General features: G+C 41.9%; 1 protein-coding gene across 1 annotated transcript in view; it reads left to right on the top strand.

Annotated features, from left to right (window-relative positions):
• Positions 1-5,797: 5,797 nt before the first annotated feature.
• The window catches only part of tpd52 (tumor protein D52), a 37,382-nt gene continuing 26,269 nt past the window's right edge, over positions 5,798-16,910 (top strand). Inside the window, exon 1 of the mRNA XM_015357025.2 lies at positions 5,798-5,944. Coding sequence (XP_015212511.2) covers positions 5,926-5,944 — 19 coding nt within the window. The 5' untranslated portion in view covers positions 5,798-5,925. The remainder of the gene's footprint in view (positions 5,945-16,910) is intronic.

The following is a 16,910-nucleotide window of genomic DNA, read 5'->3' as shown; positions in this document are numbered from 1 at the left end:
AGCATTTATTTTACAAGCGTGGCGAGGCAGCAATTTCTGAGACCCCCCCCCAAAAAACACACACACACACACCGTGAGGACTGTACTGAGAGACGGTCCAAACGACTTCTAGACTCTCAAGAGCTGACAAAGGGGCCAGACCAAGACCTACACACTCCCCAAACAAGCGGATATGCGTATTATTCATTATAATGACATCTTACGTGTTATAGTTATAATTTATATCGTAATGGCATCTTAGGCTGAAATGTAGTTGTGAAGCCCTTCGAAGATCTTGCAGCGGGCGTATGTGATGTGTACAGGATAATTAGATATATTGCTGCTAAATTATTCGTCCAAGTGTGTCACCTGGGATTTGAACCCTAAACCCCCCAGTGACTGGGTATTACCCACTACCCCACTATGGATAAAATCCACTTCTTCTCCAACCCTAAGACATGGGATTTTAATTGCACAAAGCGGATTTGTCAAATGAATAAAACGTATCTATTTTCTCGGTCGAAGTTGTACACAATGTTTGTTGTACAGCATCTTACCAGTTGTTGTGTGTGTGTGTTTTTTTTTTAAGATTCATTCCACTGAAATCGATTTTACGAGCCGCTGCTTTTAAGAGGACGCTGCTTCAAAGCAATGAGCTCTCCCACCCGTGGGGGTCTTTTAGAGCCGTGTCCGGCTCGGGTGGGACATGAGGGGTGAGCCCAGGCTGGCTTTGATTAGTGATGCCTTGGCAGAATGGCGCTGGCGCGGGCGGTCCAGTAGGTGGCACTGTACCCTGGAGAAAATAAAATAACCGAGCTCAAGTCCTCCCTGTGCGCATAGGAGATCGTTTTGAAGACGCTCTCTTTGAAGAACATGATAATCCGTGGCGTTATCTTGTTACGGTTTGTCACGGTGCTCTCCATGACAGCAGGATTGTTAACTACTGTGTAGTGGCTCAATTAGGCAGAGGTCTCTTTATTACTTCTGTACTCCTGTATTATGCCTGCCATTTCTTTTACCCCTCAGCCGGGTGCATAGTAAAAAAAAACATTTCTTTAAAAAACAAACGTGTGCACGATCGATGGTAAAAGCTGAAATACTTGAGGGCCCTTGGCTGTCCTATAAAGTATTCAAGAATCAATTCAAGCAATCTAGCACGGCTGGTGCATACAGACACCCCGAGATCTGCTCTCACTTGGAGTTTAGCAAATCAATTCCTGTAACGCATTTCTGTAATAAACGGTTACGAGTCACTTAAACTATGGAAGAAAAAAAAACGTGTTCTACACGTACTGTATAACGTCACATATTTAGGTTTTAGGATTTATGAACTCAACCTTGAAGTTCTGGGACTGCGTTGGCCTATGCCATGAAGCAGGGCCCGTTGAAAACAAACTGTTGCTTCTGACATTTTTTGCAATGCTGGAGAACCTTAAAACTCTTTATTAACAGTACGAAGGATTTAAAAACTGTAGCCAATACTTGTGAGTGCCCTACACATGTCAATACAATACACCAGAAAACGAGATCTTACTAAGGCAGAAGGCGCTGGTTTATGTGTTTTACTCACCTCGTAGCAAATACACCACACATACATTTTTTAAAATGTAAATTGTTTTAAAAATACGCTCTTTATCGGGGGGGATAAATTAAATTTTAGTGTTATAATTAAATATACAAAACCAGTTTCGAACTTCAAAGACTGTTTATTCAGTCTCCTGTCTATGTTTTTTTTTCCTCGAAAACTACTTAGCTACTTAGTAGCGAAAACTACTTTAGTCAACATGTTCTAATGTGACTCCTTTTTTTAATTTCTGCCCTTTTCTATTAACTGCTGGACTGCTCGGGGCAGAAATGATTGTGCCTTCGTGTAGAAGGGGCAATTTCCTTAAACGTTAAATGGCTACAGGTGCGTCTCTATGTAATGTTTAACGCTTTAGGAAATACGAGTTAATGGAAAACAAACGCAATGTTTTCACCGCAGTACAGTATTTAACCCTCTACTATAAACTGGCATCTACATGTAAATCGTTTTGTAAATTGAGCAGATTTATGATATTCACAAACGCTACAACTTGTATGTCCTTTGTTAGTAAGCCATATAGGCACTGTAATTAGCAGAAGGTGATCTTAAGATTAAGGAGCTTTCGTGTTTAAAGCACTCAAATAGGTAAAATACAGTGGCTAAATCTATTTTTTTTCTATTTTGCAACTGCGAACTGTTCATTTACTGTATTTGCATTCAGGATTCAAAGCTTGATCTTGAACAATAGCACTAAACCGATACTGTGTATTTAACATGTAGAGTCGTGAAGGAGTTGCTAGCACGCCTCATGTGAAACATGCAAATTACTGTTAAGTGCATAAAACTGCTATCAGTTTGTTTGTTTTTCCAGAGAGGGTTGTAGTTAAGTTTTTTTGTAGCTTCATCGCATTTCTGGCAAGAACGAGTCCTGTAAATCGTGCGTGTACAGGGTTACCAAAAAGTGGGTCATTTTTCCTACGTTTCAGTGGAAACAAATGCTCTAGTTTTGTTCGCGTATTTTATGTTAACGGGCGTTGCTGCACATTTAGCTGTTCTATATACAAGCACTGTAAATGCACAGATTGAATAATTAATGGTGGGACTTCACACGGCTAGTTAAATTATCTTTGCTCTTGGTATTTTGTTCAATTTTCGAAAATGTATGGCATAAATAGCTTGAGTTGTATAATCGAGCTATTTCTAAATGAATACATCCACGTCCTCCTAACACAGGTTGTGGACTCTTAGCATTTTAGAATGATTCGTTTTCTATAGTGATTTCCCAGTCTCATTCTGAAGATCTCGCTAGCGATCTTCATTTATTGCCTGTAAAGCGCTTTGAGTGGAGTGTCCAGAAAACCGCTATATAAATATAAGCTATTATTATTATTATTATTATTATTTACATTTTCTTTTACCCTTTTATTTAGTTTAAACGATAGCAATAAACCTAATGTGTTCTGTCCTTTTAGATTATTTCAGGCGATTGGAAATATCCACAGCTTTGGGGGGGTCGCTGAGAAGGGACGACCATCATTGCAACTGGAATTGGTGTAAAATTTTCTTTTAAACGGTTCTGACATTTTGGCTTCGGTTAACAATAGAAACGCGTTTAAGGACGCATAGATACTACGTAGAAAGATATTGGGTAAAGGATCTGAAAATATTCTAAAGTGCGTTTTTACGTATTGATCTTCTTTAGTTCGAACATTTCATGTTTTATATAGCCGTCACTATAGGTCAAATACACCGAGCCAGTACGACACGGTGCTTGGTAGCAGGGTTCCTGGGTCATTCTCAAGTCCGGAGAGCCGCTGATGTGGCGCACTGAGTTCCAATAAAGAGGTCCCGAATTCTGAATGATTATTTGTGCCAATGATAAACTGAATCTCATATCTGCTGTAGATCGATATCTACAAAATCGATCGTGTGTGCATATACTCCCGATAATTTGTTATTAGATTTGAATTAAATGCTGAAATACTCCTCCGGCACAAGCCTTAAATACGTTTTAGGTTTTAATTTATGTGGCATATCGCGTTGACTTCAGTAAGAAAAACCATGCATACTTCAGATTCTTGAGTGAAACAGGCAAGGGTCATTAGTTTTACATTTACAGTACATGAAGGCTACATTATAATGTACACAAAGTTATCTGGGGACATCTCATTTATATCTGAGGATCTTCACTGTCAGAGGAAGGTGGGCCTCTGGTTTTTCCTGAGTGATGATTTGCGTGTCTTATCAGAATTGTGTTGGGCAAAGTCATAAATTCCTTACAGTTCTTTCAATATACTGGGTTACAGGAACAGGATTGTACCTATATCTGTAATTGTGTCAATTAATGATAAACTTGTAAAAGTTTTAACACTCCAATGCTTGCGATGCAGGAAGTATTTAGTGCTTTCAAGTAATACTGACCTGTGTTAGGAATGTAGCCATTGATTATACTCTGAACTCCATAACCCTATTCACTTGCATAGGAAAAGGAGAGATCCAGTTTTCATCACTACACGTGGGTCTAGTTTGATCAACTGAAACTCTGCGTTCTCCAGCTATCACGCTGAGGAATCATCAGTGACATTGCCAGGGGTCACCGGGGTCAGCCTGTGTTAAAAGTTGCAGGTTTAGAGGTCGTTATCTGCATGGGAGTGATTGCAAGTGAAGCTGAGCCAGCTAAGCTGCCTCTACAACAGCTTCAGTAAATTAATTTGAAGATTTCCGATACTCCTGCTCTCCGACAGAAAGGTTCCTCGCTACAGATGAAATGTGGCCATAGTTTGGTACCCAGCAAAGTACCAAGATGGCATTACACAAGATGTTGGAGGTTTTGCCAAAAGCAGTGTAAAATTAAACGTTGAGGAAGGCCTGCACATGTGAAAAAACATCCATCCATTGTCCAGCTGCTTTCTCCAATAAAGGGTTGCGGTGGAGTTGGAACCTATCCCAGCAAGCAATAGGTGCCAGGCAGGATGCCAGTCCATCGCAGGGCATGCACAAAAACACGCCAGGGCCAGTTTTCCCAGAAGCCCATGAACCTGCCGGTGTGTGCCAGGTGCCTTTGTGGATGTGCTGTCCTCCGCAAGCTCGCTATTGACCGGGGCGAACCCGCCCTGTGTCCAAGGTCTTCCAACTCAGCCACCGTTTCAGCACTGTGGGTATGGGACAACAGCCACAAGACTGGCATGAGGTAGTATTCAGATGAATGAACCTGCTTACTTCTTAAAAGACCCTGATAAAAGCATTTTTAATGGGATTTAATTCTACTACATGTAAATAAAAATTACCTACGGTGTCTCTTCCTCAGTATCCCTACTTACCCCATGAACCACTTCGTGGATAGTTCCATCACAGTAAAATTACAATGGAAAAAAATGGATGTGACACGTATATGGCAGAAGATGATTAAAAAGAGTCACACCCCTTTGACTTGTCTTAATTTAATTTCCCTCGCTAAAATATGTCTGAACACACTTCTCCAAAATGTACATGGTCATATATAATAGTACATTATAAGCTGTTGCAAGAATGAAGGTGTCATCAGTATTCATAAATGAATCACAGGGCTGCTTCAGCTGGAATGCAATTTATAGCTGAATATTCCAGCATGTGAAGAAAAAAACACATTGTTTGAGTCGAATATTGCAAGTTTTTGTTTTTCTCACTCAAAGGGGTGGGGGTTTTGTTTTTCTCGTGAAATGCAGTAGTTAAAAAGACAAACGTCAACATGTCTCAGAGCTGAGAACAGTCCTAAATGAATCCTGTTATGAAGTCGAGGAAGGCTTCAGCCGTGTGACGCCGACCGGCAGGTGTGGGGACTCAGGATGGCGAACCGCTGCGTTATTGAACTTCTCCAGCCCCGCCGAGCTCTCGGACTCTTTACCTTCAGCAGGAACCGGACTCAATTCCGCATTTTATCACCCTGCAGAGGGCAGCGTCTGTTACTTTGCCTTCGGTGGGTAATTTTAAGCAGCCAGATTCGTCGCAGTCGGCATTCACCTTGCGTACCACGGTACCATCTCCATTTAGGCGAGCATCGTATATCTCTTTTATCGATTGATTTGTAGGTATCTGACATGCCTAGGTATAAATAATACCCCGTGACGAAAGCACCTCTTCTAGGTTTTCCGCGGCTGAAATGCCACTTCGCACAGCCCACGGAAAACACACCGACATCCGCCTAACCGTGCGCTGGGAAGCGGGGGGGGGGGCGCTGAGCGACTCACCGCGGACTACAAACAGCCCCCCCCAGCCGGCCCCACGTGTCTCTCGCCACTGTTTACACGGCGGCGTGCCCAGCGCGGTGACGTCACGGCCGGCCCCACCCTGGGCTGCCTGCTGGTCTGGAGCGGCAGACGGCGAGGAGAGCGGCGCTCCCTGTACCAGCCAGCACACCGGGGACTAGGGCGGCACATCCCAGCATGGAGGAAACCAGCAAAGGTACAGACATCTCTTTCTTACCGGCGTGCGCGGGTGACACCTCTTGGGAACGCTGATAGCGCTGAAATCCTAACCGCAGAAAAAAAAAGCAACCCCAACCATATATACTGTATATATATTTTTTTGCGTTTGTGATCGTACGGTTGTGCTTTTTTCTTTCAAAGTTGCTGGAAATGCCACTGTAACGAGATGGTTGTGTGCGTACAGTATGTGGCGTTATCTGCAGGTCAGGGTCAGCTCCCACAGCACAACTTCACCCGCGCGTCTCACCTTTTAATTTCACGCCGGCGACGCGTAAAACGTGCCGAAATGTCACCGAAAAGGCCGTCCAGTGACAAGTGCGTGAGAGATGTTGAAAGGTCCTGTAGTATGTTTCACCCCAGCAGCATGCGAGTTGCAACATATGGTTGGTAAGCATGTGAGCGATTCCGGGAAGTAACGCGTTGGGCTTGCGTTTGGACACGGAGTTTGACTTTATTTCATCCACGTCATGACTGCGCTCCTCTAAGCGAGGTTGTGCTCCAGAACATAAACTGCTACTCCTCGGGGTTTCCGTTTTTTTTTTTTATCGGAAGGCTGAAGTCAAAATGTGCGCACGTATTTCAAGATTACGCGACAGCTACTGTACAGCATATTAATAGAAATAGACAATGCGTTTCTTTCCTTTGCTGCAGTCTGGTTTTGGCTGTTGCGTTCCTCGCATAATCATTGATCGACCTTAATGCGTTAATGCTTAATGACATGGTGTTTAGGAAGTTGCCTTGCAATTTATAATGCTGTGACTTCCAGTATTCATACGATTTGAAGTTATACCGTTCTGCCCACCCCAAAATCTTCTCAGTTCAGGTTCTTGCAAGCACGGTCTTGAGTAGGTGCTGATAATAAGGTGGACTTTTTTTTTTTTTTAAAGGGGGGGATGACGATCCAAGAAGATCCGTCGCGATTATGGTGTCGACGCAGAGGCCCGGGGCAGTTTTGCTCCATGTATGGGTCTAAATGTTAATTTTCTTCAGCGGAAAATAAATGAAGAATGTCTTCCGTAAGAGACTGTCGAAAGTCGGTAAAGCCAACTCAAGAAAGACAGCTTGTGCACCACGTACAGTACTTAGCAAATTCCATCTAGTTGCTCTGTCGAACTTATTTTTCATTCACTTAACATACAGTTGACTTGAACCGATGGAGATTTATTTCTCTATATAGCGTGGTTAGAATATGTTTTCCTTGCTACGCAGGGAGTGTCTACGTTCAAATCCAAGCAGACGCAAGTCTCCTGAATTTAAGACCATAAACACGGCGCTATTACTACTTACCGATGAATAATCAAGATTCCGGGGAAGGGTTTTAGCAGGGTGGGCAGAGTACGTGTTCCTGGCATGCATTACTTTGTGTAAAGACAATTCTTCCTCCTCAACGCTCTACTCATGTCCATCTGTGGTCCTGGGTCCTTGTTTTCTTGTCTATACTGAGGAACTCTTCTCAGTATATAGGAGGTACAGTATAGTGGTGAAAAAACTGTGAACTGCAGGTTGTGTGGCCAGTCGAGATGGGACTCTTCTGTTGGAAGGTAGATTGGTTTTTGTCAGTCTGGTTGGCAAGCGATTTACCAGTCGTGTTGGTACTATTCAGTGCCCAGAAAATGTCACATGTTCTTTAAAGAGCAGCTCTGTGGCCCACAAGACGAATGGGAGAGTGTTTCTGGACAGATGAGTCAAAAGTTGGGCTTCATGTCGACACTGGCTTGTCAGCTTGGTCAGAACCCTGCATGTGGCTTTGTATCCGCGAATTCTGAAGCAGGCTGTCAGGCCATCCAGTCGGCAGCTGAAGTGATCCGAAACATGCAAGAAGATCTGCAGCAGAAAAAGATCTGCTCGGCTGAGGAAGAAAGTGGCCAAGTGAAAGTCCAGACCTGGACCTCGTTGTAATGTTATGTTAGACCTGAATTGGGCCTTTCGTGCAAGAAGACCCTCAGATGTCACCGACTTGAAGCTGTTCTGTAAGTAAGAGGGGGTTAAAATGTCAAGTTGAAGTCATTGGTACTGAATGAGGTAACATCAGTTGCTGAATATGAAGTCTCCACTTAATTATTCACTCAAGGATATAATTCGATTTTCGTGAAAATGTTTGGATGATTTAGCTAGGTTTTATGTTCAAATATATGCACATACAGACCAGCCTTAAAGGGGTTCAGAGACATTTTCTTGGCACTTGTTTTTAAAGTCAGAGCCATGATAAAGACTTCAAATGCATGTAGAGAGTCAAGAAAAAACACGGACGTGAAAATCGGTGAAGCACAGTGGTTATAGGAGACAGGAAGAAGGACTGTAATAGACCCACAAGGTTGATCCTTGAAATAAAGATTGAGGAACACAAAATACTGTGTTTTGAAAATGCACATCAGGAATGCTTTGGCAAGTTATTAACAATATACAGCTGTTGGTTTGTCTTGTGTAGAAATGTCTTCATGCTGCAGGTGTCGTGAGCCTCATGGTACTGTATTTGCTCATGTTAAAAAAAAAAACCTTTTTCTTGTTTTAGAGAAGTTTGCGCGCAAAATAGGAAATTAATTCTCTTGTTCTTCTGCTTCTACTTTGTCTGATCATATATCAAGGATTGTATGAGTTCAAGTGGTAATGGTTGATAGGTGCGTAGAACATTTCTGACCTCGGTTACCCAGTTTGTTAGTTTGACAGTGCACAGTTTGGTATGAAAAGTGTGTAGTGGTATCTAGCTGTGTAGCTAAAGTCATTTCATTACGCTCCTGCATGAAATGGAAGTGATGGTTTCCTTTATGCAAGACCTCATTTCATTAAATGAGAAAACATTTTTTATGAAGGTTTATTTGTTTTGAAAGAAGCCACGTTAAAATAATTCGGGCGTCTGTTTCCTGTATAATAACAAAGAGCTAAAATATTAGGGAGCCCCAGTGCACTGATGAGACTTCCTCAGTGCCAGGCAATGCCCAGTTGGTATAAACAGCAGGAGACAAACATTTATTCACCTTCCCTGTGGCCGTAACAACCCCCAGCTCTCAATCCTGCCTAAAACAGGTGAAACCAGTAAGAAACACAGTTCAGTCACACAGGCCATTACTTTTTCTTGACAACCTCAACAAAATGTAGTTCTGTTAGAAGAGTAGGATAGGATTTAGACTGCGAGACGGTGAACAATTCGTGTCGATTTTTTTTTTAAGTGGCTCTACTTGCACAGGTCCAATGCATTATTTGATGAGATCTTCTAACTGGGCATTGCATTAGTGCACTTCTTAGTAGATTTGGATTTGTGCAGTTAGGGTTAGACTTCCTATTCCCTTGAGTGATGTGATGGATTTATTTCTGTTTTTTTTTTATTCAGGATGTTGCTGAGGATATATTGCATTAGTGTTAACCGCAGGCAGAAGCCAAAACCCTCTTGTGCAAAATGTTCGCATTGAACCTCAGTCTCTGCTTACCTTCTCTTATTTAGGTTTTTTCAAACATGCTGAAGTTAATGGTTTTTCTAACCCTGACCTGGGCATATTCCTAACCCTAGACATTGTGCTCATTGAACGCAACACTAGCTTTTCGAAGCATGCCAAGATTTAAGGAATCATCAGTAGTCTAAGCTGGATGTTTTTTCTTCCGTGCACGAAATTAACTGGAAGCGCCAGTGAATCGATTAAAAATGTACACTGCGAAGCTATTTTGGCGTCGGTCACGTCGAGCAGATCAATAGTTCCCTGGGAGTGATCTTTTCTCCTCTTCCCGTTCCCCCTTCAGAAAATGTGGCAGAGAACAGGGTGCCTCATTTGCTGACAGTGCTTTGGCAGGCAGGAGAGATACCTGTGAGTTGAGAAATTGCCTTTTGCAGCATCGCTGATGTTCAAAGATCCCCTCTGTCTTGAGAATGTCAGCAGAGAGACATCAGCAGTGAGGCTGACATAGTTTGGTCTGCGTCAGGCAGTGTATAAATAAAGAAGCAGGGGAGAAATACGCCAGCATTTTTTGTGCCAGCAGCGTTATACCGAACTTGAAATATCTGAGACTTTCTGGGTTGTTCTTGTTCAGGAGTGGATTGATTACAGGGCTTGAGTACGTCGCAAGAGTAGCTGCTTCGTAAACACTTAGTCTGCAAAGCTTTCAACTAAATTTGTGAAGTTTAAGAAGGTTGTTCTGGAATAGACCTGGCAAATGCAGTAAAAGCTAATGACATAAGTCTTTTATAAATTTGACTGTGGTTGAGGAATTATGGGTGACTTCATGCTACTTGCAATAGCCATTAAGCATTAAACGTTTCCTTGTACCCACATTTTCAACTCATTGTGCTTTGTGTGTAAGATGTGGTCTTTGTTGCCACTGATGTCTTAATTACTGAGCTTAATTGAACTGTTGTTGAATTGAAATCTTGCTATACTTTAGCGCTATACGCCCAAAAGAAATGGCTTTCAAACATACCCTGTTGTAGGTGTGTCGTTGTAGATGCACAGCACACTGAAGTTCAGTGTGTGCTTGATTTATTACAAAATCTGTTACTCTATCTAGCTTTCTTAGCATTTTTCTCAGAACTTCATATCACGTCAAAACTGTGATCAGGAGACGTTTGGTTTACAGGTTTGCAGGCACTTGGCCAGAATTTTGGAATTTAGCACTGTCTGTTATGCACAGCCCTCTACCAAAACATTGATACCAAAGATTGCACATAGTTTCTCTGGTATAATAATGCTGAAATGTAGAACTTAGCGCATTCACCTATGTCTCTCCCTTTAATATACTCTTTGGTAAAATGTTGCCAAACTTACAAATCAAGCATTTCTTACTTTGCACCTCTGGGATAGTAAATGAGGACATAAACAGGGGAACCAGCAGTGTGGAGAAGAAAAAGGAACAAGAAGTCTAGGTATGGTTTTAAGTTATGTGGAATCGCCACAAAATTACAGCGGAAAAGTACCATTCGAATCCAGCTGCAATGATCATCCTGAAATCAAGACGTATTCCATCTCAGTAGTTGGATTTTGTATTAAGTGCATAGGCTTTTAAATAAAACCACCTTGAGGGAACTAGTTTCACCTATTTATTGCTGCATTTGTTTGTGAAAAAATCTATTTTGATATTTTTTCAAGGAACAATGTGAATGCTGTCTAGACTACTATGTTTTTTTATTAGACTGCTCACATTGTGCATCAGCTTGCGGTTTGGGGATGATCAGGCTAGTCTGAGTTAGCCAACCATGGAGTGCAGCATAAACTAGAGTGAAAGATCTCTCATAAAAAAAAAACTTTCTACCCTGTTAATACCTGTAGTTATAACAATGGAATAGGTTTAAAAAGTTTCCGTTAATGTCAGAAGAAACATACAGAAATGTTTTCCTCTCATGTCACGTGACAGTTCTGTTTTTTCAAACACCTTCACTCTCCTGTTTCACAAGAATGTAGATGTACAAAATGGCTCTCACAATTGAAAGTTGGGCAATCTCTGGATTGCTTTAGTGTCCTGTCCCAACTGATGAAAGCTCTGTGGGAAACGTCAGTCTTCACACTGAGCTGGGTCTAACATGAGGCCTGTATGTGCACTGAAGTAGGCTGCACATTAGGGTACTCATGACCACAGACTATTAAATCTTCTGAGGGGACAAATGTGGTAGTTTCTGGGAAATCCATCTGTTATGTCTAGAATAGCCATGTGGAAAGGCAGTCCTTCTTAAGACGGACACTTTTTGCTTTTCATGCAGGGTGTAAGTTTACAGATCTTCCAGGGTAAAGTCGTCTGCCTTTTTTTGGGTATGAAAAATATAACGTCAGGTACAGATACCTGTACAAAAAGCCCCCTGGTTCTGACAGTATTGTTGTTAGGAAATTTAAGCAGTATGCTTTTCATTGACATGGTTGCAATAGTATTCCAGCTGTTTAAATAATCATCTTACGTTTCAGTGGTTTGATTTGTATTTCTGACAAATAGATTAGTGTGAATGTCAATAAGAGTGTCTTAATGCCTTTTTCAGCTCAAAGTTAGTTTGTTTCATGCTTTCTATTGTATCCTTGGAACTTTGGCATATAGAACTGGCGGCTGTTCAGAAGGAAGCAAATAATTCTCCTTTTGTCTCCCAGGGCGGAGGGGGAAGGACCCTCTGGTGCCCTTATCATTAGAGCGCCGTCAGTTGTGTTCAGTCGATAAGTCGCCAGGATCCCAGTTCAAAAAGTGTCCGTGACGTTTCAGCACTCCCACAGACACCTTCGCAGCCCATTCTCTCGTTAACCCTTCGCCACGCCGGGCCCCAGTTCTGCTGTCCATAACGCAGCTCTCTCCCCGCAGACCAGCTGTCTGTTATTTTTCTAGTTTGTGCACGTTTCATTTTCTTTTCACAGGGGAAAGTTTCTCAGGAGACGTTTGACAATAATTTCTGTCAAATACAGTCGCATTCTGATGAAGTATTGTAGGTATTTGAATAGTACAGTGCTTCTGTTTAGCCCTTCTTTTACGGTTTACAGTCTGTCAAGCTACAGCCTTCTCTTATCTGTCCTAGAAGAACTCTTGTCTGGTTGGACAGATTTTAACATTTCTCGTGCTTTGTGGAAGGTCATTTTTTCCCCAAAGAAAGTAAGCTACAATGACCTGAGATCTTTTCTTTTTGGGGGGATACCTGGCTGACCAGTGTGAGACACAATGAAAACTACCTGTGTGTTACCTGTGGGTAACATCTTGGTGGCTTATAGAGAAAAACTGTTCTGGTTCACATTTAACAGCCAGCTGTCTCCACTGGGAAGAATCTCCTGGCCACATTTAACTGAAATAACTACTGAAGCTTATGACAGGAGTGGACAATTCCAGGCAGATTGAATTCAGAGTTCATCGTGTACTTGTGCACAGCTGGGCCCCGATCTGCAATGCAGGGTTTTCCAAACAGCTCATTCAAAAATTAATTAATGAGGTATAAACCGTACTGTACATTGTCTTCCGATAACATCTTACGCATATGGTGAGCGATTGTGTTGGGCCTTGCCATAAACTAAATCCCTGAAACACAAGATCTGTGTTTTTCTTTATCTGATACACGCAGTGGACTGATAAGAACAAGCTCGGTGAGCGTCGGGACTCTGCTGCTTTACTGTACCGTTGCAGCGGCTCTGTACTCTTTTAAGAAGCTTTTCTGACACGGTTGTCTGAAGGTGCAGACAGTCGGGGACCCCGCAGTACAGCTGAGAAGTCAGCCTTCTTCTGGGACACTACCAGAGCCCCAAGGCGAAAGGCCTGTTTTAGTTAAGATCAAATTTTGTTCTAGAAGCTTTTAAATAAAGTTGAGCTCATGAGTTGGATTTGCGAGTGATTTTAGACACCTCTCCTCATATATGCGTTTGTGTTGTATAAAATCAGCATTTGTGTTATATAAAATCAGTAATGTACTCTATTATTGCTTTCCCTTAAAGCTTTTTATTCATAATATCTATTGTTGTATATGGTGATAACATATATAGGCAAAACAATTTATATAATGTATGGGAATGACAAAAGACACGAAGAATTCACTTTATACAAAGTGTGTGTAGACCTTAATTAGAGGGCGTGGGCATCTTTTATGTTCTACCAAAGCAAATGTCGGTGCTGACAGTGAAGCATACTGTAATGCTTTTGAGTACTGCTTAAGCTAAGGGAAAAATAAAAACATGTACTACAACGGCCATTATATAACGTCAGCCTGGGTTTCAGCATTCTTTTCTGCATTGGTTATTTTCATTTTTATTCTTGGGCATTGGAGTGGTTAGTCTAGTACAGCTCTCTTTTGGACTTCTTCTTTACAGCTTTTGTACATGACTACCTTTTAAATTATCTAGTATTGGGGAAAAAATGGTAGAAATGAAACCAACAAATACAATAACTGATTTGGCAGTTAAGAAATATATAATGTGTTGAGTCTGCAGTGTCTTGTGAAAGTATTCTGACCCCTGTGCAGGTTTCACATTTTGTGCTTTAAAGCCTGCTGTCATAATACTTTGAAGTAGCTATTAATGTTTGTTATATATACACACGCCACACACCCAAACAAGAACCAAAGACAAAAATAGGTAATCAATGGAAAAGAAAAATGGGAAACTCACGATTGCCTAAATATTTAGTCCCTTGCGATCCTAAGTTAGTTTAGGTGCACAAAAGCCATACATTTAGTTGAATGGCCTCTGATTGTGTGCAATAAAAGTGGTTAACACAATTTCAGAATAAATACACCAATAAATACGAGGAGAACCCAGGATAGCAACCAGAGTTCAGGGATCCTGGGCCACACTGGAGTGGTTTAAGAATATGACCATCCTTAAGTGGCCCAGGCAAGGTCATGACCTGAATCGGTCAGAAGACCTAAACTAAACCAACCTGCAAGCAACCTAAGAGGTCTTGTGTAAATCTGCCAGGAAGAATGAGCACAAATTGCACCAAGCTGGAGTCCACAAAGTTGGGAGAGAGAGTTACCCCGAAAGACTTAATTGAAAGAATAATTGATTCTTTTACGTGGATATTGAGCTCACAGCTCTGCGTACTTATGCAAGGAACATATTTTTTTTAGTTATCTTACCCCTAGAGGTCTTCAGTTTGAGCCTTGAGGGTTTTAATAAATTAAGTTAAAAAAACGTCATGTGTTTCATGAAATGGGGACACCGTAGCAAGGCTCTGAGTACTTTTGCAAGGCACCATCTTAAGACCCATAGGCTACTCTTCAAAGGTATCGCTGCTGCTGGATTTTATATGGCTGCAGTAATGTACTGCGCGACTCTGGTTGCTTTGGTTTTAAGAAACCTGGAGAGTGAATGCATTTCTCCTATAGTGCACTGTGTATATTACTATAATAACAAGAGAGATGCCACCATGTTAGCGTAATGGTAATTTTCATCTTTTATAAGTCGACTGGGGCCTTGTAAACAGAAAATGAATGTCTGTTGGCTCCTTTAAAATGTGGCATATGGAAAACTTAAGCTTTTTAAAAAATTTTTTTTAGACTTTTTTAGACTTAGGATGGTATCAGAATAAATGGTAGGATCCCGTCAGGCTCTTGACCTGCATGTTAATGGTCTTGGGCCTACAGCAGCGTGCAGCCGAAATGTGAAATATAACTCAGAGGCAGTGCGACGCGGGTAGTTAAAATTTAATTTAACGCAATTAAATGCCAGGAAACGTCTGACTTGCATCCTCTTCTCTGAAAAGCAATAGCCTTTGCCCTGGTTAGAACCACTTTTCAGGCCAGCTGTGCGGCGGTCCCTGTTTAGTGCCGATGCAACAGTACTGTTCTCACACCAGGGCCTATGTCAGGGCCAAGTTTTATTGCTGCTGGGGGGCCATATGTTATTTAAGGGGTACATCAGTTTTATTCTATAAGGGGCGCAGAGGGGTGAGGTCACCTTCTGGATTCGGTCGTTTAAGTAGATTCTTTCGGGGGGGGAATCTAGCTGGCTCCTGCTGGGGGACTCTTAAATTGACACCAGCACTGGATCTTAACTCTTACCCGGGCTACCCAGGCCTTCCACAGGACTAGGCCTCGAACATTTCCCTGACAAAAAAGGTGCAGCAAAGTAGTACGCGACGGCGAGTCGTGAAACACAACACTTTTTGGTGGAAGGTGGAAGTGACCTTTTTTTGAAAAAAAAAATAAAATGATGGAAGAGTTGAGGCAGGTACGGTCTGGTCAGTTACCAGAAATGAACGATCCTCCCACCCAGAGTCTTCCGACGTCTTCCAGTAGGCCCACTTTCACAGACTGCCCTGTGCGGTTCTTGTGATTGGCTCCAAAAGGATGGTACTACATGATACGAACTCAAAGGAGACCAGCTCCAGGAGTCCCTGGAGGTCTGTGGCTTCTGCCCTGGTTTTTACTGCTCAGTGTGCAGTAAGTCTGTGCTGTTGCTCGTTCAGCCAGCCATAGAAAATGAGAATTTCAGGTTGAACATGACCCCCTGCTCCCACTGGAGAGTTCACACACTTCTTTCCTGCTCTTGTCATCCGAGTTTCTACAATAGAGAGAGGATGTTTATAGAGGCACCGGTGTCTGTGTGCACGTGTAACAATTTAGTGTGGCAGCAAAATCTCCACTCTCTGTTGGGGAAAACTCCAGTTGGCCTGACAGCATTAAAAAACACCCACAAACATGGAACAGGACACTAAAGGAAAAATGTGTAAATGTTCTGATGTAATAGTAAGGCAGGTTACAGGACACATCAACCATCATTTCAGAAACGCTCCTCCAGTTTGAGACGGTGCACTGGTTCCGAGGGTAGAGAATCGTCACACTTCCTGTGCAGTGCAAGTCTTTGTTCCAGCAAATCCTTCCTTCTCAAAGTGATCTTCAGCGGTTGGGTTAATTAAGCAATCACAGATTGTAATTAATCAGTAATGCCCTTTTCGGTAGGTAGGTTCAAAGTCCTGGCATGCCACAGAAGTTGACTACCCCTGTTCTAGATTATTCCCCTGAGCTAGGACATTTTTAGTTTTGACTCCTGGGCAGTGCCCTTTCTTTCTGCACATGGTCTAAAATGTAGAGAGTAAAAATTCTACCATATAAATAGTATCCTGACATTTTGCAGTTACTTAATGAGGGTTCAGTCTTGTATTAAAACTTTCTGGTTCTTCATGATGCAGCTTGACATGCGTGGAGTTCTAATATTTAAAACTCCTGATTTGTGTCTCAAACCAGAGAAAATCTTCTCCCTTCTAGCAAGGCTAATGAAACCAACTGTTAGCCAACAGCAATCGTATTTCCTAATTTGGTTACATCACATGATGGGAAGAGACTGTAATCCATTATCTAACACACATGGTATCCCCCTTAATAGAATTTTCTCAGAAGCACATTCTACACTCTGAAGATCTTTTTCAGCTGATTAAAAAATATATATTTTATTTGTAGGGTCATGCTGATTGCAATTTAAATAGAGCTCCATGTTGTGATTAATTCTGCAAATTTCTTATTGGTTAGATTTGACCAGCAGTAATAAAACGGACGTTTCATGCACACT

The sequence above is a fragment of the Lepisosteus oculatus genome, chromosome 10, assembly GCF_040954835.1.
Source record: "Lepisosteus oculatus isolate fLepOcu1 chromosome 10, fLepOcu1.hap2, whole genome shotgun sequence".
Taxonomy (NCBI): Eukaryota; Metazoa; Chordata; class Actinopteri; order Semionotiformes; family Lepisosteidae; genus Lepisosteus; species Lepisosteus oculatus.
This window is presented reverse-complemented; position numbering and strand designations above follow the sequence as displayed.